The 24,110-nt window shown below is 34.8% G+C and overlaps 1 protein-coding gene across 1 annotated transcript in view; it reads left to right on the top strand.

Moving 5' to 3' along the window:
- LOC149786037 (E3 ubiquitin-protein ligase rnf213-alpha-like) overlaps positions 1-22,770 on the top strand; it is a 143,317-nt gene extending 120,547 nt beyond the window's left edge. The window contains exons 18-21 of the mRNA XM_089978106.1: positions 142-337; positions 5,515-5,838; positions 21,837-22,402; positions 22,684-22,770. Of these exons, the coding sequence (XP_089834232.1) occupies positions 142-337; positions 5,515-5,838; positions 21,837-22,402; positions 22,684-22,770 (1,173 nt within the window). The remainder of the gene's footprint in view (positions 1-141; positions 338-5,514; positions 5,839-21,836; positions 22,403-22,683) is intronic.
- Positions 22,771-24,110: the final 1,340 nt, after the last annotated feature.

Below are 24,110 nucleotides of genomic sequence, written 5' to 3'. Positions count from 1 at the left end.
TACATTCCAGATGTGGGTTTTTATGTGAAAAAATTTCTGCCAATTCCTCAAGTTTTAACTCTGGGATCTTATGTTTGATTTTGTATGTCAAATTCATGTACAACTTGCAGCTGGAGTTAATGGGTGTATTTCTATTTGCAGGTGATATCAAGAGGATATGACTTTCAAGCCTATCGATTTGGAGAACATGAAAGATCTCGCTTTGGAACTCTTCTTTCAGATATGTTTGAAAAAGAATGGAAGACTGCATTAGACAGAAAGGACATGGAGGAAGATAGAATTATCTTTCATCATATTCTCACATGGACACCATTTTCACACTTCCTGAATATGATTTGTAAGTTTGTCTCAAATTTCAAAATAGCAGGCATTTCTTTAAATATAAATTTATAAAGTTGTGCTCAGCCATATATTATGCAATTAGGATTGAAATTTATAGACTACTGTTTTACATGATGTATATCTTCAAGGAAATCAAACGAGGGAAAAGACAGCATAAGTATAATCTTTAGAAATATCAGTACAATTTGACAGAAAGTGACCTGGCATGAAGGTCTTTCAAATTTGTACAAATGCTAACAATCCACAATTAAATATCGCTGTTATTATGAAATGTAGAAAGACCTTTTAAAGATTTATTCTCAAAGATTGCTTAAAAGACAGAAATTAAATATCCAGGCATAGTAGGCTTTTAATTTTATACAAATATTGGTCACCATTACTGATAACAGGAAACCTTGAAATGAATTCTTCTCAAAAACTGCTCAACTGAATTTTACCAAATTTTACAGGAAACATCCTAGCACAAAGGCCTTTAATTTTTATAAAAATGATGTCAATCAGCCATCAAATATGTTCTTCATTTCTGTACATAGAAAAAAATTAAATGAGTATTAAACATTTCTCAGCATAATGCATAATTTAATCAAATTTGACAGAGAACATCCTGGCTTGAAAGGTGTTCATATTTATAAAATGAGGTTGATTTGCTATCAGATATGGTAGCCATTACTAAAGTATGAAAACCACTAAATGGTGGCTTCTCAGTAACAGCTGAACAAAATTTGACCTCATTTATTAACAGAATGCATCCTGGCATAACGTACATTTATGCAAATGATGCAGACTTGCCATCAGATATGGCCACTAGTACCAAATATAGACAGATTTAAATGACTTCTTCACAACAACCCCTCACAGAATTTGCAAAATTTGATAGAAAGCATCCTTGCATGTAGTGCTGTTAAATATATACAGGTGATTTCAGTCCATCATCAAATATGGCTACTGTTGAACTCCTCAACACTAATGAACAGAATTGGACAAAGTTTTCACAGAAAGTAATCTAATGCTTACCATTGCTGTTGCTCTGCTGTGATATTTAGCTGCCATTTCTAACAATAGAAAACATTTAAACAACACTGTCTTAAGAAAAACAGTTCAGTTGGATTTGACCAACTATGAAAGCATTCTGGCAGAAAAGTCTTTCAGAATTGGACAAAGGTTGATGTAGATATGCTATAAAATATAGTTCTAGATACAATAAAAACCCATAAAGCCTGAAATAATTGTACTGTAAATAATTAGACCCTCTCATTTTCAAGACATCATATTTTCAATATTTATAATAGTTTTCATGAGTACACACAATTTTCAGATACCAAGTATATTGTTCAAGCTTTTGTCTTTTACAAATTAATGTCTGAATGTAAACTAAGGATTGTTTTACGCATACACAATAACTTTTGGGCTTTGATACTTTAAATATAACCAGAGTTCGTATGGCTTTCCCAGCTGTTTTGGTCTTTATGGTGGCTGAAAGGGCCAGAGAAACTAGGTAACCAAATCTAAACAAAATTATTTTTTAAGTGATGACAGTATTCCAACAGTACTATTGGCTTGTCTACACAATATCTCATTATGAACTATTATGAATAGAGGGCCAAGATAATTTTACTATCATCACATACCACAGTAGCTATCAAACTATACTTCCTTTCCAATGTAGAGGTCTTCAAATATTTAGGACTGAGCCTGTCAGTTCTGTTAACCATAATGATTGTCTTGATCTGACAAGTGCATGCACGAAAAATGCAATGTCAATCTAATAATTTTTTTAACTCCAGTTGGAAAGTAGTGTCAAACACAGCTAGATCTTATTGGGTCAACTGATAGGGCCATGTGTCTTGACAGGTGGGTATGTCAGGCTCAGAGAAGACAGATCCCAGTAATAGATCGAAAGATAACTCAGACCATAGCATCAGGCCTAAAAACCAGTCCTTGAGGAAAGTGGAGGCAACAGGACAAATCTTATGGCAAAGAAGACAGTACAAGTAAGGCCACATAAGAGGCCAAGTCTTCCACAAAATCATTTTTGTCATCTCGACATGGTGACTCATCAAGGAACTTTCTAAAAGTGACATAATGAAGTGATTGCTACATTAGTTGATTCCATGTATGAATTTTTGAAAGAGGAAAATAAAATAACAAATATTTTGTTTTGCATGAGGCAACTCACTCTACTAATATTACCTAGAATGCCCCTGATGTAAATGTAGCAGTTTTGGCACTCATTTCATCTAAAGCAGTTACTAGTAGTGAGACAAAAAAAGTAGATTGATTCCAAGGATGCTTAGAAAGAATGCATCTTCATATTTATTGATCAGATCTTGCATAAGTAACAGAGAGTTATATCCCATGCATCTTACAGTTCGACAACCTTGTCAGAAAGTTTGATAGGTGTCAGAAACCCTTAGAAGTTGAGGACAATAATGACAAAGTCATGTGTAGAGGTACTCCCCTTAAAAGTGTTAATTCTATCCCAATATAAAAGAGGGATGTATCACCTCTAGGAAGACTTGAATGATTTAGAGTCCCAAATGGCAGATCTTGAATCTAAGGATTCAGAATTTGACAACCATGATACTGTCTCTAACATGGCTCTTCCCCAGGATACCGGAAGATCTATCACCTCTGGGAAGAATTGATTTAGATTCTCATATGGCAGATCTTGAATCTAAGGATTCAAAATCAGATAAGGTGTCTGACCTTCTTGGAATGAACTGATCTTTGGCTTTTAGAATTTGCTATGTATTGAGCCCAGAGAGAAAGAATGGAGACCTGAATCTTTACAGGTCTTCCCAATGCACCCAAAGTTTTGTGACCCTCTCTGCCTGCAGAGGAATTCATTTCAATAGCATGGTCTGATATTTTGGAAAGACCTTCTGTAAAATACCAGAGGGGGCCTCAAAATGATTGTAAAATCTACGCATCACATGTGATAGCTCTTACTTGCAGTGCTGTAGCTTCTTCACAGAGATTACATCCACAAGTTTTAATTGAGGTCTTGCTTGGGGTGCTGGTATAAGCAGCTCTCTTCTGGCCCAGTAACTGTTTTGGGCACTATAGGGTTGAGACTAGTATCTCCTTCTCTGGTTGGAACCCTGAGCTGTCCTGGGCTCACCTTTCTTCGTACTACAGCCACTGTTGTAACCCCTTAAGTCTGATTTTCTTTTGCTAAAGGAAAACCTTTGTCATATCTTTTAACTCCATAAAGCATAGATAAAACAGGTGTATTTATATTGTAAAGATCAGAATATTTTTGTTTTAAGTGTGGATGTATCATGTACCTTCTCTTTAAGAAATGGATGGTATTGGACATACCCCATGAGAGTAACAGCATCTGAAATCAAGCTTTCTACTACATTTGTGGCAATTAGGGACTTTAATGAGTCTGCAGAGCTTTCAGTTTGGAAAAAGAAAATATTTCTCAAAAACTGTTTAACAGAATTTGACCAAATATGAAAGGAAACATTTTGTCATGAAGACCTTTCAGGCTGGTTCTGATGATGCAGATGAGCCAACAAACATGGACACTGTTACTAAAGAAATAGAAAAACCTTTAAAAGGACTTCTAAAAACTTTTAAGTAAAATTTGGCTAAATTTGCCAGAAAGCATCCTCTTATAGATTGCACTGAAATGTTTACAAATGATGCTTATTCTCCATCAGATATGGCCACCATTACTAAAACTCCATTGCTAAAAATAGAAATCCTTTGAGTGACTTCTCAAAAATCACTTAATATAATTTGACCAGGTTTCACAGAAAATATTCTGCCTCAAAGGTTTTAAATGTATATAAGTGATGCTGCTATGCCATGAAGTGATTGGCCACCATTACAAAAAACACCCAGCTTTGACAACATCTCTTGATCAAAAACTACTTAACACAATTTGATCACATATTTTTGAAAGTATTCTCAAATAAAGTGCTTTCAGCTTTGCAGAAATTTTGCTGATCAAGTGTCAAATGGCTGCAATTGCAAAATATGGAAAAAACCTTTAAATGACTTCTTAAAAACAGTGCAATAGATTTACACCAGATTTAAACGAAAGTATTCTGGCATAGAGACATGTATTCTGGCATGGAGACATCACATTTGGCCACCATTACTAAAAATATAACAAGTTTTAAACAACTTTGTTTTAAAATACCAGATCAACAGACATGTGAGTGTTCTCAGGCCTATTTATCTCTTCCTACTGAACTTTTTTATTGTTTTTTTTACAAGCACGTTGTTAGCATGATTAAGCAAATCACCTGAGGTAGACAGATTATTAAAGCATATTTATTTTTGGGTTACTTTTGTTTACGCTGGTTTTAATAGCTTTTTTAGCACATTATTGGCTATATCATGCCAAGGAAATGGGAGCTGAGTACCTTTCCCAAGGACACATAAAGTCGGCTGACCCCGGCTGGCCTGGATAGGTGTCAGACTCATTACCCTTGGATTATGAGTAGTATGCTCTTTCCTTTGAGCTACTGTGGCTTCATAGGCATATTTGTATTCATGGGTTGTTGACCTGATAGGTTTTCGGGACATTACAGCAGTTTTTTAATCTCCTTTACTCATTTTTTAACTTTTGGGACTACCATGTTTGCATAAATAAAATCCCCTCCATCCCCACCCCCTAAAACAGAAAAAGAAACAAGAAAAGTTGATATGCATGTGGTTATTGATATGTAGATAACCTGGTTAGATCTGCTCATATTAAAGCAATTTTTTATATTGTTTCAAATTTTTTATGTGTGGGTTCGAGTCTCGGATTCAGCCAATTTCGGTATGTGAGAAAGCTTGCCAGTAGCTTCTCGTGGGTCATTGGTTCTTTCCGGGGTTTTCCTGGGTTCTTCCTCCACCATTAATACTGGCCGCCATGTATAGCCTATTGTGTGATGAAAAATGGTGTTAAACACAACAACAACAACAACCAAATTTTTTAACTTCTTGGACTTGATCTTTTTGTGGTCTTCATTGAGAGCATAATTGTTTTACAAACAAAGTCTAGTTGTGTAAAGCTGGAGAAAGCACTGTATCAGTATGTATATGGATAAAAGAATATATCATGCCATCACTATTTAGCCCTCTGTAATTCACAGAGTTTGCAGTCCTCTGCCTTTTGTCATTAGGTGACTGGGGAGACCTAATATTTTAAAGACTTCTGTATATTTTCAGATGGAGATGAAAGGAAGCGTTGCCTCCTATCAGATATATGCATTAAAGAATTGAGAAAGGCAGTGTCTGTGATAGAGCAAAGAGTGACTGCTCTTGAGAATGGAACAATTACTCTAAGAGACCTTGATCAGATCCAGAATGCCATGGACAAATTTCAGGAACTAGTTGTGATTGTTTGTAAAAGAAGTGATAAAACTGACAAGAAGGACAAGACTTTAAATGTCGCCAGAACTGTGATGATCCGCCAGAGAGAGGTGGATGGCTATAACACACAGAAGAAACATGTTTCCATTTTGTTGCAGCTGTGTAAGTGTATACCAACAGGTATGTACATATCAGAAACTTTATTTTGTATTTTGCTCAATTTGGCTGGAAGAATGGGTTTAGTTTTGGATTGGAAATATATTGAGCCTGTCAGGCAAGAAAATATACATGTGGTGTTGTATATAAATCATGTGTTTAATTTCAAATATCTTCATGAGTATCAAATTAAATAGTTCTAGCTTTATCAAAGAGGTTTTAAAATTAGTTTTTTAATGTGGATTTTGGAAATGCATACTGTCAATAATGTATCAAATACAAAATTATTTAGAATATAATTAAAATATAGTAATCCGTATTTCTGAAGCTCACGTTAGTGGTAAAGTGTGACATGTCAGTCACTTTTCTGTCAGAAGTAATGGTATAATCATCAGCAGCATTTTGTTAAGGTTTTGGTTAAAGTCTTTAATTTACATATACAGTCAGACCTGTCAATACTGGCCACTCATGGGAAGAGTTTGAAACTGGCCTTTATTCAAGTTGACATCAGAATGCAGGTTCACCTTTTAAACTAGGTTTTTCAGCAAATACTGTGAACCAAATAAACTAACTCCTTGTTTACTAATGGAATGTATCCCTTGAAAATCATTTGTTAAGCAAACATTTGGTTTAATGAAAATGAATTTCCTATTAATTTAGAGGCAATAATTAGAGATAGGCGTCCTGAGATAATACATATAAAGGAAGGTGAATATATGGTACACATATATAGTTATATATTATAATGAACAGTAATTAATTTGAAATGAACAGTATTGAAACAAATGCAGTATAAAGGAAGAAAAGGGAACAAAAATGAAAAAAGAAAATGAAGTGGCACTATTCAGTATTGATAGGCAGTGATTGACTTGTAAAAGTTGATGGTTGAGGTCCTGAGGTAGATGACTAAAGAGTCACTGGTCCCTCATCTTGAATATAGTATCAAGTGACATTTTGTTTGTTTTATTGAGCTTCTTATAGCAGTGAAGGGCATCTTCATCTTTTCTGCTCACATTCCAGATTCAGGTCATCTTGTTTGAAAATCTCTAGTGTTATGTTTATCTATATTTTTTGTAACTCCTGGCAAAAATAGTTAGATTTTGCATACATGACCAGAGTCTGTTTAGAGCATAAAATTACTTAGGCTCTGTATAAAGATACTGACATATATGTTAACAATTACTAATAATAAGACTTAATGGTGCCTTTGGATTAATTTCTCATTGGCTGATGGGGTCTGGACTGTACTAGAATTCAGTAATGTCCCATTGGTTGGGCTAGGTCACATGAATAGGCAGTTTCAAGGCAAAATGAGTAGAAGATCCAGCATGTGAGGTATATTGTGAAATATAGTCACAGTAGATGTTTCTATAAGGAAAGAAATGAGCAGTCAGATTCATTCAGATTTTTGGAGTCATCTTTTTTTATTGTGTTCCTGTTGTAAGACTGCAGACATGTTTTATGTTGTACTTAGGTATTATTTGAGAGGAAAAATGTGTGTGGTCTGTTCAGTGGAAATAGAAATGCCCATAATTTGGACTATAACATTATTCTGGAAGTGTTTATTTATCTGAAACTTTTCATTTATTTGGGCTTTCATAGAACTTTGTCAGGATTATTTTGGATTCAGTTCATAATACTGTAAGTTCCTCTCACATTTTCATTTATAACTTTGATAATTAAATTATTTGTTAAGCTTTACAAAACTTGTTGGTTTCGCTTTTTCCTGTTACTTAGTTTATGGCCATAGAGTCATAAAACTAGCACTCATTCAATTTGCATAAAAGGTTGTGACATACACTTCACAGTAAGGCATTTTGGCGAGGATGTTTGCGAATTGTGTCTTCTGTTTCTTGTGTTTCACTTTGTGCACTCAGCTCCATAAGGTCTTCATTTGTCAAATCCTAGCATGGGATTCCAACAACTCATTTACATCATCTTCATTAACTTCTGTAAATCCTGTTTCCTGCATCAGCTCCACAATCTGTCTGTTATCACCATCCTGCTTTCTTTCAAACTGTACAAAGTGATGGACACATTATGGCCACATTTTCTTCAAAACGGCATTCATGGTTGCACTGCTTTTTTCATTCCATGGTGCCCCTGTGTTATCTAGTGCCCCCTTGATATTGCAATTCCTCCAGAAGTCATAGCACACCACATGTAAAATCATTTTGCATGTACAGGTAACTCCCAGGTCCACTGGCTGAATTAACAAAGTTGGGTTTGGAGGCAAGAAAAAACATATGGATATTGCAGTTGACAGGATCACCAGGGGATAAATAAGATGTGATGCAGTCCCGAAAAAGACTGGCTTTCACCCAAGCTTTGCAGTTTGAATGGCCTAACCATGAGAAGATTTGCCTTGCTGTATCCCTCTTGCTGTATCCCTTCAAAGAACATGGGTTCTCAGAGTGATAAACAAACATCACCCTCTGCATTGCCTCCTAGAAGAAGCCTAAGCCGATCTGTTAATGCTTTGAAGCCTGGTGCCAACTTTTCCTCTTTAGATATGCAGGTACATGATGGCATCTTCTTCCAGAAGAGTCTGGACTGATGCAAATTAAGCAACTGTTTTGCCACATATCCCCCTTCCCTTGTCATCTACTTCAGTTTGTCTGGGAAATGTTCAGTGATCACAACATGAGCACTTGCTGCCTCTCCTTTCACATGTAATTTGTGCAGGTTAGCATGCTTCTTAAATTGTTCAAACCAGCCATGTCTGGATTTAAATGTCTCTTGACTGACTAAAGATCCTTCTCCACCATCATGATCCCTTAAATCGTCAATAGATTTTGCTTTTTCATGAATCGTGATCAAACATGGTTGGGTATGTTGTTGTGTTTGTTCTTCAATCAACAAACTGAGTAGATTTTCTATCTTCTCCATTGTTGTCTCTCGCACATTATTTACTCACAATGCAGTGCCTGTATTTTGTCAGTACTTTTGAGGATGGTAAGAAAACTTGAAGGTGCAAGATTGAGGCTGTGTGCTACGTCAGTTAAGCTTTCACCTTTTTCATTCCTTTTCACAAGTCTAACTTTGTATCATGACTTGTAGACTGTTTAGACTGTCTGTGGTGCTTGAAAGTAATGTTGATGAGCTCTTGGCAGGGTCTATAGCAAGCCATGAAAACCCTTGATTCCATAGGCATCCTGGAAAACCTTGAAAATGCTTAAATTTTTTTTATATAATCCTGGAATATTGTGAGGAAACCCATGAAAATGAAACTTAATGCACAAAAAAGGTATTGCAATCTCAGATGAGACTATTATGATTTTTGGTAACCATCGGTTTTGCCTGGATGTGGGTTTTGGCCTGTTCACATGTCTGGATGCAAAGAGTGTGAGCAAAACAAAATTCTAAGCATCATGGCTTGAAAATCAAGAATATAAAGAATAGCCTCAGAAATATGCAGACATTTATTTAGCTCATTTTAAATTAAGTCTTTAAATATTTAGTGTCATGTATATGGGTGAAAGTTCTCTGAAATCTCATGCAAAAGGTGCTAAACATCAAGCACCAGACAAAGAAGGTGTGTGACCAGAAGCAGTGGATGTTGCATTGTTATTTTCAGTCCCACCTCTCAAAGCTAACTTGAATACTCAAAAACCTTATTGACATAGCAAGCTCTGTAAACTTGACCACTCCTAAACAGTTTTCTTGGAAGTTGACGACATTGTTTGTATTGAAAGAAGACACTTTGCGGGCTGAAGTTATTTGGATTCTGCATTCAATTTCAAAGCATAACAGTTATTTGCTAAACATGGGAATAAGCAATGTCTTTGCCAGCATGTTCCCAGACAGCAACATTGCTTAAATCTTTTCATGTAGAGATAGAAATACTTTGTATCTCAGCTCTTTCGGACTAGCCCCATACTGCTTTCTAAAGGAAAAATGGAAAATGTCAACATTTTTGGGGTCCTTTTTGATAAAAGCATGAACAAGTGCTTGAAAAATCCTTGATAAAAGCTTGCATATTGTCAAAAGATTCTGCTATGGATCCTGACTTGGAACTCATGGAGATTAAGTTATTTTGAGATAAAACTCACAAAAATGGCTAATGCTCTGAGTTCAGTATGCAGCAAACACAATACAGAGATGGTAACTGGATGAATGAAAAATGGCAGGGATGGAGGGCAGGGCTAGAAATTTATGTACAAACTGTTTGACCTGCTTTTGTTAAAGCAAAAATTCATTACGCATAATGAAAAGGGATACTAATTTTTCAAATGTGTTAACATAAAAATTTGTTAATTGAAAATTCATAAAACTACTTAGTGTACTATTAACATTATTATTATTATTACTTTAGTGTTGTATCTATGATCCCGAGGGCAGGTGACACTGTTTTCTGTCCTGTAAATGTTTGGAGGGACACAGAATTTCAAAGGGAGGAAGAAAAAATAATAGATAGTACTCATTGCGTTACAATTGGTAAAATAAAAACAAAATAATTTAATTTCAGTTTTGTGACCATAACATTGCCATCTACACTCATTGTCATCATTTCCATGGCTACTTACATTATTGCAATGTTTTATTTAGTGCTGAAGTAATCCATTTAGATCTTACTTTCACATAATTTTAGTGTTTATTCATTATCTACCAGCAATTGTAATAATTATTCTCATTTTCTTTTGACTTTTTATTTTCAAACTAATAATTCATTCATTAAATGACAAACTGTGTATTTCTTAATGTTTTTCACCCCTAAAATTTAGTTCCTTTTGTCATTAATTAAACATTGAAAATATGTTATGCTAGTGGCTGTTAGTGACTTTGCACTGCAACTCGACAGATTACTACAAACCTTGCATGTTTTAATATGGAAATTAATTGCCACCTTGAAGTTTTCAACATCTTTGGTAACTTTGGCTATTGTTAGCACAAACAATGATGTGGACTTTTCATGCGGAGCTGCTCTCATATCTATGATTGATAAAGGGCTACAAGCACTAGATATGGGAGAAATGATTGGCACAATATGGTTTATTTGGATCTTCTTATAGACCATGAAAGTTTGTTTGAAAAAAATGAAAATGTTTTGTGCTACAGTGTTTCATCTACAAATGGCTTCATATAATTCATTTGATTCTTGAAGGCAATAAACAGTGAGTGAGAATCCAAACCTATGAGTCTTATTCAAGCCGATGATCAGCCATGAATAGTTTTTAAAATCATTATATTGTTTAAATACACAACAAATATATTAATTATATAACGTAACTAAAGCCAATAAGGCATGTTTTTTAAAATTTGTTACAAGAATACATTACACTAGGTAGTAGTGACTAGAATGTATTACTCCGACAAGCAGACAGTACACTAGATTTTAGTGACCAGGATGTATTTATTTGACTATCAGGCAGTGAAAAGCTTATCCCACACATCATGTCATGTTTTCACTGAGGAAGTCTTCTGAAATGTAACTCTGACTCAGTAAACTGTTGACAATTTAACAAATCATTTCTTGTTTTTAAGATCATAGACTCTTCTTTCTTTTGTTTTTTTCCATTTCTTCAAAGCTTCCTCAAAATTGAAGGTACTTCTGTCTTCCCCATCAATCTTGATAAGCATCAGATTTCTATTACTCAATCCCAACCCTGTTCCTAAAGGAGGTTTAGATTCTGTTCTGAGGGCAAGTTTGACCAGGCTATGCAGATTAGGGAATTCACCCTTGAGATACTTGTTAAACAGGTACAAGAGTTTCCACATTTGGTCACATGAATATTGTTTTGCCTTTACAACATGCTTGACCATATGCCACTCATCTACAGTTTGATCTGGGTCAAACAAGGGCTCTTATGCTTTCTTCTAATCTTCCCTATCCTCCTTCCAAGTAATGGTTCGGGCTGTATCATAAAATTTGCAGAGTGTCAGAATTTGATCCTGACCATATTCCTCCAGTTGATTTTTGTCTAAGAAGGACAGAGGCCTCATAGACAGGATGCAGAAGGCTGTCAGTGTATCATCATCAGGGAATCGGAAGTTATAACAAGTTTTTAAATAAAACAAACAAGAGGTTACAAACAAAATTTAAATATTGATCATGGTACCATACAAATAATGTACTCATTACTGAACATAAAGGTTTAAAATGAAAATAAAAATATTCATCACATTCATCAATCTGATGTTTTGAGTGTAATGATACTAAAGCTCTGAAAAATAAATACTCTTTGATAAAACCAAACAAAAGAATTACCTTGATTTGATATTTGCAATACTAATACAAGAATCAGCAAACTCATCTGCCATTTCTGTATCTTGAAATTCCTTGTTGTGATGTGATGTTCCTGTTTGAAAATGACATCTTCTGGACGAGAGTTGTTCCAGTAAAACATACATGGGACCCAGGGAAGACACTTTTGATGTAGTGTACTCACCCATAAATGCAATTTAGAATTTTCTTATCATTTTAATATGAACTCTGTGAAATTTAAGTACCCTGGCATATCTCTTTAAGAAACTGCCTCCCTGGGTTCCATGTATGTTTAAATGGAACAGCCCTGGTCTTCTTTGAGTTTTTTGAGGTGTGATGTGTCCAGGGTCTTCATCTTTCTCCAGGTCTTTAACACGCAAGTCCAACTTGACCTTTAAAACACAAGATAACAAATATTATACTTGTGTGCAAAAGCTTAAAGGTAGGACTCTGGAATTAACTATTGCATGGTTGTGGACTGGTAAAAATAAAATGGATAACTAATTGTGTTCTATAGATAGACAGGAGTTACACTTTTGAAAGTTCAGATAAACACAGCTATCACCATAACAATGCTTAAACTTCAAATGAGTCCACTGAAACTATGTTGAGATTTAATTTTGGAATGTACCTTCACAAAACAGCATCCACATTCACAGTCTGGAAAAATTGTGAAAGGATAGTCACTGGTGCCATGGCATCCATCGTCAGGTAGGTTATGGATATGAACGTATCAGTAACAATCTGCATAGAATGAGAAACAGGTAACAGAAATAAAAGTTGAACAGTCTTTCAGGTCATGCATTTTGCAGAGCATTCAATAAATTTACATTTAACAGAGCCCTTGTATATTTTTTTGATGATTGTTTTTGATGGATATGTACATTCATTTGTTTTAATTATCACCTATTGTATTGTGGTTGAATGATACATATTCTTTGAGGGTACTCTGCTAGATATGTCTGGGGACCATACAGAGTTTTAAAAACTGTGATGAGGGCATTAAAATATGATAGCCACATTACAAAGTTTATCTCCTTGATAGTCAACATTGGACACTCAACTATTTCCTGTAACTGCTGTAGCCCTCTGCTCTCTTCACATTGCCCTAAAATTAAAAGTTTTATTTAAAATTTATGAATTATTAAACTTTAACATTAGAGTTGAATTATGATTGATATATCATTACATTATTTACTATTTCATTATTTGCATTTTAACACAAGAATATTTATCTAAATTAGTATGATTACAAACACTACTACAATAGCTAATGATAATAATAATTTACATTATGAATCATAAATATTAATCAGTTTAATTTTTTAAAATAATTTACATAATTAAAATATAAACCCATCTTGAAATAATAAAACAGTATTTATTGATGCTGCTTCTTGTGAGGGATGTGCTCTGCTGTCTGTAACTTGCATGACGCTAACCTGTTAGCCGCACAGTGAACACTGTATATAGGAGGGTTTTTACACATCATTATTGCTGCACAACCTGAGAAATATTTTGTATTGACTGGATTCATAATTATTCACAATAATTATGAATTCCATTTTTAGTTATCCCATTACCTCATGCAAGTGCCTTTGGACGCCTCTACTCCATTCGCATGGAAGCACTTTCTGATGCCTCTACTCCATTTGCATGGAAGCGCCTTTGACGCCTGCTGTAATCATCAGCCATTTTAGGCGAGTTTTCGTAGCGCCACTTTCGGGGAAAATCCCCTATTAGATACTGCATTCATTTCTGGGAATGAGCATTATGTCAGATCACGTGGTCACTGTTTATGCCCTGGTCGAAATCTGCTATTTAAAGTAGCTGGGTCATATTCTCCACTCTCCAAAATGGAGGCCATGGATTTCGTTCAGTACTTTCTTGAGTTTTCACGATTAGAATCACAACTATGAAAGCTTTAATAACTTAGGTAAAGGCTCTGATATTGATGTAGGCAGCAATTAGTTTTTACATATTATCAAATTCAGAAAGGGGCCCCAAGTGGCCGAGTGGTCTAAAGTGCTCTCCATTACGGATCACTGCCATCTCACCTCTGCCTGCGTGGGTTCAAGTCTCAGATTCAGCCAATGTCGGTATGTGAGAAAGCTTGCCAGTAGCTTCTCGTGGGTCGGTGGTTCTTTCCGGGGTTTTCCTGGTTTCTTCCTCCACCATTAATACTGGCTGCCATGCATAGCCTATCATGTGCTGAAAAATGGCGTTAAACACTACAACAACAACAGCAACAAATTCAGATGACTTAGTGATGTAGATGCGTACAAGAAACTTGTAAATTTCGAGTATGAGAAATGGCAGTTACGGTTTGTCATGCGGCTTCACTGACATGATGGTGAACGAGTTCTCTCAAGATTTTAAAGCACATAAGAAATTCTTCAGTAAAAAATAATTACACACCTATAACGATCTGACTTTACTCTTAAATTTTTCCATACATAATAGATGTGTACCAAAAATGTAAAATGGTTAAAATTGCTGTTAAACGTAACATACACTACATTGCTTAACAATTAACAGGCAGACCTATGTGACAGGAGTCAAATAGGTAACAGGTGTTCTATTTATAGCGCACTGCACTGGGTAACTTTGCTCTATGAGTTAAAGGGTTATAGTAGTATAGCATTCATCTCTATGAAAACAGAATTGTTTTATTTAAGATTTTTAGAACCATATAAAATAAAAATTGAATCACATGATTGTAAATTTAATTATCAACTGCTCCTTTGCATTCCATATAATAATGAAAATGGAATAAAATATAAGATTGGAGTTCTAACTAACCATTACTTTTGCTTGTTATCACTGATGCCCCATCAGACCCCAAGCTCATAACCTTTTATGGTCCAGCTACCCTCTTCTGAAATTCCTGGAGTATGGAATCTGCAATTCCCATGCCTGAAGCTTCTGAACATTCTATATTCATTAAAAATCTTGTTGATGGTTTCATGTCGTCAGAAATAATCTGAGCATATAAGGCATTTAGTGTAAGGCTATGTCAGCGCTTTAATCTGCAAATGGTGAATTTTGAAGGTCATGTATAAGACTGTCCTCAGCAACATTTGATAGGCTCTCTAGTAACTCTGAACAGGTAGTAGCCGAGTCATACTGAATGGCAGAATTCTTCAAAATGGAATCAATTTCTTCAGCCTTTAAGTCATGTATTAAATTAAGAAGAGATTTGTATTTTAGAAAAGGGGTGTCTTCTACACTCAACCAGTGTACACACTTAAGTAGCACCTTCACTGCTATGTCTTGTTTGGAAGAATGTTTTTTTTAAAACCGCATTCAGATCTGCCTGATGTTGTGGACCTTCAATCAGCAGTTTGTGTTCTAGCAACCCAGCATGCCCTTGTCAATGTACTGTTCTGAAAGTTCTTGTTTTTTGCACATTTCATCATGGAGTTTTTCTTTTTAGCCTTTGTGCATATGTGGCAAAACATAAAGGCATCTTAACTTTCACATTTGTCTCTCAACTTGACTTCTTTTTGAAATGTAGCCATAATGCTGCACAAAATTATGTTTTATCTTGCGTGTAACCATTACCTTGTTTTGAAGGCTCCACTGGTTCGATAATATTACTGTTATCATCGATGAGTTGTAAACACAGTCTGAAAGATAATTTCATTTGTTTCAGATCTATTTTAATTTTTTGGCCATGAATACCACTTTCAGTCGAATGCTGACAGTATTTTGAAACAATGTAAGGCATACAGTTGAGTGAATGAAAATTGTTGTTTCATTGCATGACAAGGGTGCACATAAAATAATAGTTTATCATCAGAATCACTTTAAGACCACATGTTTATTTCTTACTTCTTGTTGGTTGTGTTAATATAATGGTTTTAACATTCTCTTGCTGCAAATGATCTGACAGGTCACCTAAGGTCAGCTCCAGGCTCCACACTCAGTTGTAACCCTATGTGTTATGACAACATTAGCATGAGAAACCAGTATGCATGTGTTTTCTCTTTTGGGAGAGTTGTAATCTAGCCATTAAAGTTGTTAGACCAAACCTTTGTTATGTGTTATTCAGAAAAACATAACATTGGTGTGCATCAGTTTACATACCAGCGATTATTTTTGTGTGTCAAATCAGAAACTTTTTTATTTGATGCATGGTGTGTCAGGTAGATTAAACACTGATATGAAAACTCCCATAACTGGTTTACTTCTTACTTAACTGATAGAATGCAAAAAGTATCTCAAAATGGTCTCCTTTCTGAAAGTAAAAATATTAATTGTGGAGTACCACAGGGCTGTATACCCAGATCTCTGTTATTCATTCTATTTATTAATGACTTACCCCTTAAGATAGGAAATTCAGTTTCTTCCACTGACCTCTATGCAAATGACACTACACTCTCCAGGTCAAGTAAAACCAACACTGAGCTTCAAAATAACTTTTAAGTTACAAGTTGCTTTTAACAGGCTTGATTTATGGTGCAAAGACTGAAATATGATTATAAATACAGAAAAAACAAAAGCCGTACTAGTTCCAACAAAACAAAAAGAGCAAAGCTGCATAATGACAAAAATATCCAAGGACTATTTTAATTAATTAATATTCCAAACATAACAAGCCTTTAAATATGCCAAAAAAGCATGCCATTTAACATGTGTAATTCTAGATAAATGTATAGAAAATTTTCAGGACACAAAGAATTATATAAAAATTCTACAACAGAAAAGAACAAAAAGTTTATTCAGTACTTCAGGCCTCAGGCCCATAATACATCACATAATGATATCATATTTAATACACAGTGCTGCATAAACAGCATAGTAAAATGAAAGAATATTCTTTAGAAAGACCAAATTTATGTACAACGTGTCCAGAAATATCACTCTTACCTATCTATAACTCTCATTAAAGAGATGATGATGGTTCTCCTGATTTAAGATCTATTAGAAAAGTGATAACTACAATTACATCATACAAAAGTCAAAGAAAAAATGGTTTAAAAAGAGCTTTCTTTATACTGGTTCATTTGAATGGAATGTTATTATCAGAGACATAAGGCAGGTGCTTAGCATTTCTTCTTTTCATAATCAATGTTTTCAATAGAAGAAATCTTAAGACATTCGAACAGGTCTAAGTAATATTAATACCTACTGCTTTTCTCTGCTTATATAGATCTTTTTCATTACAGGTACATGGTGTTATATGTTGATTTGTGCAGTGTTTCATTTTTATGTCAAATAATTTAAACCCTTTTTTGATATATGTCATCTGTGATTTGTTTTTACATTGTACTCATGCCTTAGCCCGGGCCAGCCATAATAGATAACCATGGTTCTCCAGAGCATCTCCAACATTGCTAGCTGAAACGGAATGACATCACCAGTGTTTTTTCTGCATCCATAGCATTCAGATCACCTAACCATGATGTAACTCTATTACAACATTCCCTCGACAACTCTCACCATGAAAACTCACAAACCCACTTATAATGTGTGGCCAGGCATGGATCCCATATTTTTTACTAGTAATTACCCAAATATTAACCCATATTTGTTGAACTTGAAGGAAATCGCCATCACAATTGGTAATTGAAACTTTGATGTGCCAAAACTCGTTTTTTTATGTCAAAAATGGTAGATAGGACCTGGAAATTTTAATCAACATTATGAAATTGTCAACTTTTAATAATCCATAAGTCATAGATATTTTACATTTGCTTTCCAAGTGACATTCTTTGTATATCGTAAATAACGATATTCTGTGAATTTGGAGCAATGAAAATGTCACTTATGCCTACTGGCAGCAGTACTTTAGTAAATAAAAACCATCTAAATAATTTTTTTATCAAGTGAAATTTGTATGTTAGTTCTGTCTTTTAGTTGGGTGTAAGTATAATATCATAAATACAATGTGCCTTTTTGTATTCAAATGTAAAATGTGTCAATGTACTGTAACAGTGAAGTCTGCAGGTGTTTCTCTGAGAACCAAATTAAGTGCCGACCATGTCTTCATATCTGGTTTGCGGAAGTATTTGTTGTATTGTTGCACTGAGTTAAAAGCTGACCTCCTTTTGTATTATCATGATAATTTCATCCTCTGTGTCAAATAAAGAATGTGGAATGAAAGAAAAGTTAAAAGGCATGCATATCCTACATACACAAGATCTTGTGGCCCCAGACATATGTTGGGTGAATTTATTTTAGTTGATCACTTGAACATTGTTATAAATATTATTGTGTGCTTAATATAATTAGACTACCTTACATTAAGCTACTCAATCATAAATGTGATCAAACATAGGAAGGCAACCAACCAAAACCAAATCAATACTTCTTGAAATAAAGAGCTTTGTTTCACAAATACGGATCATTGTGGAGAAGTAAGAAGAATCCTGAATTGGCACTTGGAGATAACCTCAGGGATGAGAAGTTTCACTATTACTTCCATTTGAAATCACTGTGTCATTAATTTACAAACTGAAAAGTACAAAAGTTGAGTTTGTCATAAAAAAATTGTTACACAAAATAAATGTCACTAGATTTTTAAGAAAAGGAATCTTATTTCGTGCTGTATCAAGGTAGTCTGCTTCTCTGCTTTGTAGACCAGGGCTTTGAACTCTTCTGTAGCATGATAAGCAAGGAACCAGAGTAATCAACAACAACACAATTCAGTGATGTAATACATAAATGTTTTAGTGTACATGTGACAGGTGTTGAAACTAGTTGGAATAATGTTAACTATCTTTTAGATGTTGGGCATCTTAAAAATAAATGTAATTTATGCAGAATAATGAACAACTTTCAATCAAAAAGTGCTTTGTAGACAGTTCATCTCAGAGTGATAATAAAATTAGTATTCAACCATATATAGCCCAGTTTCTTCACCCCCACCCCACCCCTGTGGTCTTATTTTTCAGAGGTCCATCAGTAACTCGCACCCTCACTTATAGTGCAGTCTTATGTTTTTAGACCCCATTGTGCACAAGTTATTGAGGGAGAGGTGTATTATGTACAGTGCTGTATGTGCTAGGTCTATTAAATGTGTTTAAAACATTTTCATACCATTCAGTTGCTTTAAAAATGTTATAAGCTGTGTTTTTGTTAAGTACTATATGTTTTTAATTGCAATCATACATATATATATATATATATATATATATATATATATATATATATATATATATATATATATATATATATATATATATATTACTTAGCTGTGTTTTTGTTAAACCTTGTTAATTTTTTGCTTATTTGGACAGATTCCCCAACTAATACATCAATTACTATTGGAATAAATGTTTTGCTATACATATTTTCACTATCAATTGTACGCACATGTCCAATATGTTAAGTGGGTTATACCTTTACAATATGATATTTTATTTATTTGTGTGTCCTCGCTGATGCATATGTATTATGAGTTTGAAACTTTGTTTGATTTTCAGAATACCGTTAACTCATTTCTTTAGTGTTAAGCGAAACTGTTGTCACATTGTGCTGTATTTACTGTATATATTGTAAATTACAATGCCTCTGTAAATATTATTATTATTATTATTATATACTCTTAAGAAAAATAGTAGGCAGATCTTACACAGTGGTCAATGGTCATCTTGAAAATCTTAGGCCTTTGTGTCCTGAATAAATTGTTGTGTTGTGACGTGGTATCCACTGAAACATTTCTAATCGTGCAGTTTGTCAAGACAGTGAAACTGGTAATGATATGATTTTATTAAATGACTAACCACCAAAGTGAATACTACCCAACTGTGAGAGGGTAGTGGAGTCAAAGGTCACTCCTAATTTCAATATAATTTTTAAAAAATTGCTATTACATGTATGCATGCACATATTGTTGGCAGTATCTTTTGATGATGCACAAGCAGATATTAATATTTAATTATACATGCTAAAAGGTCATATCCCTAGATTTGTCATTACCCCTGGGGTGCAATCCATGGGTCATAACTTGGAAACATGGAGTTCCCTACCATATAACCATATATACACTTTCCTGGCATGAAAAGACAAAAATTGGTATGTATTCAGGATTGGCCCTGGGTCTCTCCTTGACCCCTGGAGACTGTCCATTGGTTACAGCAGGGATCTCAAACACACAACATCCAGAATTTGTAAAATTAATAATATTGCAAGTTTTTTCTTCAGTGATGTGACCCTCAGGACAATGTACTAGTTCTCATGATATGAGTTTGAGACCCCTGGGTTACATCATAGAAACTGTTCACAGTCCCTTCTTTAAAGTTACTTTTCAATTACTTAACATTGCAAGGTGAATAATGCATGCAAACATACTTCACCCGGACCCTTGTCCTCTTTTGAGCACCACTTGTGCAGTCATAACTTGGGAACCATTAAAATCTGTACCCTAGAACAATATATGCACTTCCTTTGCATAAAAAGCCAAGTCATTTATTTATGCAGCTAGCTTTGGCCTCTGGGGTTCAGTCTGACCCTGGTACTGTCTCTAGGTTATATTCTAAAAACTAAGTATAGCCCTACCCTTGCAGTATATATGCAACAAATGTGCATTAGAAGGGGAATTTATTTTCTGTAATCTGCATATGTTCCTGGGTCATATAGGTTCCCACACTTGAACCACTACCACTACCATGAACTCCAGTCCCAATTTATAAGTGAATGTGTACATCATTTTGTATCTGTGCACTTTCATTTTTATACACCCACCAAAAGGTGGAGTATATAATATTATGACTGTATGTCTATATATGTACATCCATCCATTACCATTTTCATTTCTGCACACTAGTTTTATTTTTACAGGCTTGCACCTGAGTAAGGAATAATAATATTAATAAAGTGTCAAACATTCCAAGATCCAGGTGTCACTGTGACTGAAGGAAGTAAACTGATTTCTGAACAGTAACTTTACTTTAGTTCTACATCACAGACCTGGACCAAACTTTGTGGATGTTTTGCACTTGGAATATAGAAGATGCCTGTTGAAAAGGCAAAAGGTTAAGGTCATTGATGCTTAATTTGAAATATGGCTTCTGCACAAAAACTTATCATGTACAGTCACCAGAGTTTGTATACAGCTCACAAATCACAAATCAGGTAAGAAAGAAGCCTGTTGCTTTGGGGTCAAAAGTTTAAAAATCTAAGTCATTGTGACTGAAAGAAGAAAAACAGTTTTGCATAGTAACAGTTCTAGACCATATATCATGACCAAAGTTTGGAAGGGCTTGTTTGTAAGGTGGAAAGAAATCTTTTCATTTTTATAATCAAAAGGTCAAAGGTCCAGGTAAATGTGAGTAAAGAAAATTAGGTTTTGGATATTGGCTTTTATTTGTGAGTAAGTTCCTTGACAATACTGTGTGGATGGTTTGAATTTAGGGTAAGAAAGAAACATATTAATGGGGGGTCAAAGGTCATGGTCATGGTTAGTCTAAGAAACAATGGTTTCAGCACAGCATGTCTAGTTAAGACTCCATACCTTGGCCAAAGAATAAGGTCATTTAGATCCATTGGTGAATTATCTTATGAGTCAGTCATGCCCTTCTAGTCCATTTACTGTTGACTATTAAACACAGAATGGGCGAATGATGAACATTTAACGTACTGTTATTCATTCTTGATGGCCCAGGTGTTTTGGGCTTCATTATTCAAAAACAGATAGCAATTCATATTCAGTATATATGTTAAAACAGATGCTAAAAACATTGGGATACTCCTTTTATTAGAGGAGGAAGATAAGAAATAGCTCCTGTGGAATATGTGTTGTAGAAAATTGGGCAGTGGCCATTAATTACACATAGTCAGGTCACACTAAGCATTTATTCTTATATTCCAGCCCCAATCACTCAGATAGACAGAACTGTCAGGTATCTAGAGGCAAAAAAAGACCTTTGTATTAGTGATGTTTGTCTACCAGCTGAAGTGGAGATTGTAAAACCAGAACAATACCAGCCACAGATTACTGCATTCAAGCTGTCAGATGGGGTTGTTAGTATGCTTGAACCTCTACATGTATCACAAAGAAGTAATATTTTTTTGAACTTATGGCAAGGCATTGGACGGGCATCAAATGCTACAACCCTGGAAGATGTTTGTAAACAAGTTTGGATGCCAGTCATTTCAAAGATGAAGGAGATCACTCAGAAGCTTGAGAGCAGTGAGATCCAATTTGTTGAGATGGAAAATTATCTGGGAAAAATTTATGGAGATGAATATGACAAAATGGTGGAGGAAATGATCTTGATAAAGGTGCCAGAGGAAAAGGCTCAGGAAAGAATAAAACAGCTGAAACAGTTTCGGCAGATGGAGACATGTGTTGATGGGGCCAAATCCATTTTAAATGTTGCCACAACCTACAAATTAAAAGGTGATTTTGAAGTGATCAAAACCATTGCATCACAGGTATGTTTATGCCTTTTGCTACATGATGATGATATGTTGATGTCTTCAGTTATAATATTTATAACTTTAAGATCAAAATATTATTTTCCATATATTTTTGCAAGCTTAGAGATACAGTAACAGAAGTCAACTTTCAGCATGCTTGAAATTTTGTTCAAAACATGTCACTTATAATCATCTCCTGTACCTGACATTGTTGCAAGATTTATTAATATGAAACAATAACAAACAAGAATTTATAAACCTTTTATTGCTAAGTGTGGATGTTTCTGATTATACAGGAAAATCATGCTATAGCACAGTGGTCAGGATTCACAGTATCATTGTTCTATATAGTATATCAATTCCGAAACAAGTCAGATAACTGACAAATTGTTTTGAAGTGGGGTAGGAGTGGGTACAAAGTTTTGTAAAATTCTTCATTTATACAAACTTAAATCAATGAATATTCAATGAGAAATATTCATAATAAAGTGTTACATATGTAATATTTTATTTAAATAACCATGTGTTGGTACATTATCACATTATTAGTTAAACTACATGCAGTCACCAACCAATCTCATTACATCCAAAACAATGTATCCATAATAATTCCATCAATAATATGCACACAAAAGCATAATATTGAGTTATTTAAGCATAGATAAGGATGTGTCTGAATTCACTGCACAAAAATTAATCCAGGAATAATCTTAGGGGGACTAGTTTTCATGTATGAATATTTGCTTGCATAAAAATGCAAAAGATGTGTGTGTGTGTGTGTGTGTGTGTGTGTGTGTGTGATTAGGATTTTTAACGTAGCTTTAACAGTTTTTCAGTCATATTGCTACAATGTCTGCAGTGGGGCAGTTTATAGTGATGTCTAGCACTGGGGCATCATGCTGCAGACATGTAGTATGATGTCCCACCCAGTCACATTATTCTGACACCAGGCCGACCAGTCCTAACACTAACCTCTTAATGCTGAGCGTCTCGTGAGGCAGCTGTTAGTACCATTTTTGTAAGTCTTTGTTATGACTTGGCTGGGGATTAAACCTATGACCTCCCGCTTCCAAGGCGGACGCTCTAACCACTAGGCCACAATGCAAAAGATAAAGACATGCACAGATGTTAAAGTAGGAATGAGTAGTTCTGATGTAAACAACTTTATGTACCTCCCCACTTGACCTTTGTTGCAATAACCATTTTCTAAAAATACTCTATCATGTTAATGGAAAATTACTCCAAACTGTAAACAAAGTCAGATCAGTTTACTTAAACATTAGCAAATAAATCTGACAAACATCAGGTAGACCATGAATTTCTGTGGGGAAAACTATTCTCCTGAATTCAAATCCAAGTAAACATGTTTAATCTACACTCACGGTCAAGAGTTAGCTATATAATAGATTGTTTACAAAATGACCCTTACAGTCTACAATCATGGACAAAAAATTAAGCATGCAGTATGGCTATACGTAACGGATCTTTTCAGCTTAGAAATCTGAGGAGGTAATTTCCCCAGAAGCAGCTACTTGGCTTATGCCATGTCACATTCACTGTTTGCTTTGAAACCAGAATCTTGTCGATGTCAGTAATTGTGAAGTTTGTCAATTTGCACCTTTACAATACATGTAGCACCCAACATCAGCATGTCTTCAGCCTCTATTTGAACAAGTAAATAATACAGGACTGCATCAAATTGTGTGTATCTTACCAACCTGGC

This window comes from Sinohyriopsis cumingii, chromosome 12, assembly GCF_028554795.1.
Source record: "Sinohyriopsis cumingii isolate HCF-2022 chromosome 12, ASM2855479v2, whole genome shotgun sequence".
Classification (NCBI taxonomy): domain Eukaryota; kingdom Metazoa; phylum Mollusca; class Bivalvia; order Unionida; family Unionidae; genus Sinohyriopsis; species Sinohyriopsis cumingii.
Note: the sequence above shows the minus strand (reverse complement) of the source record. Positions and strands in the feature narration are given on the sequence as shown.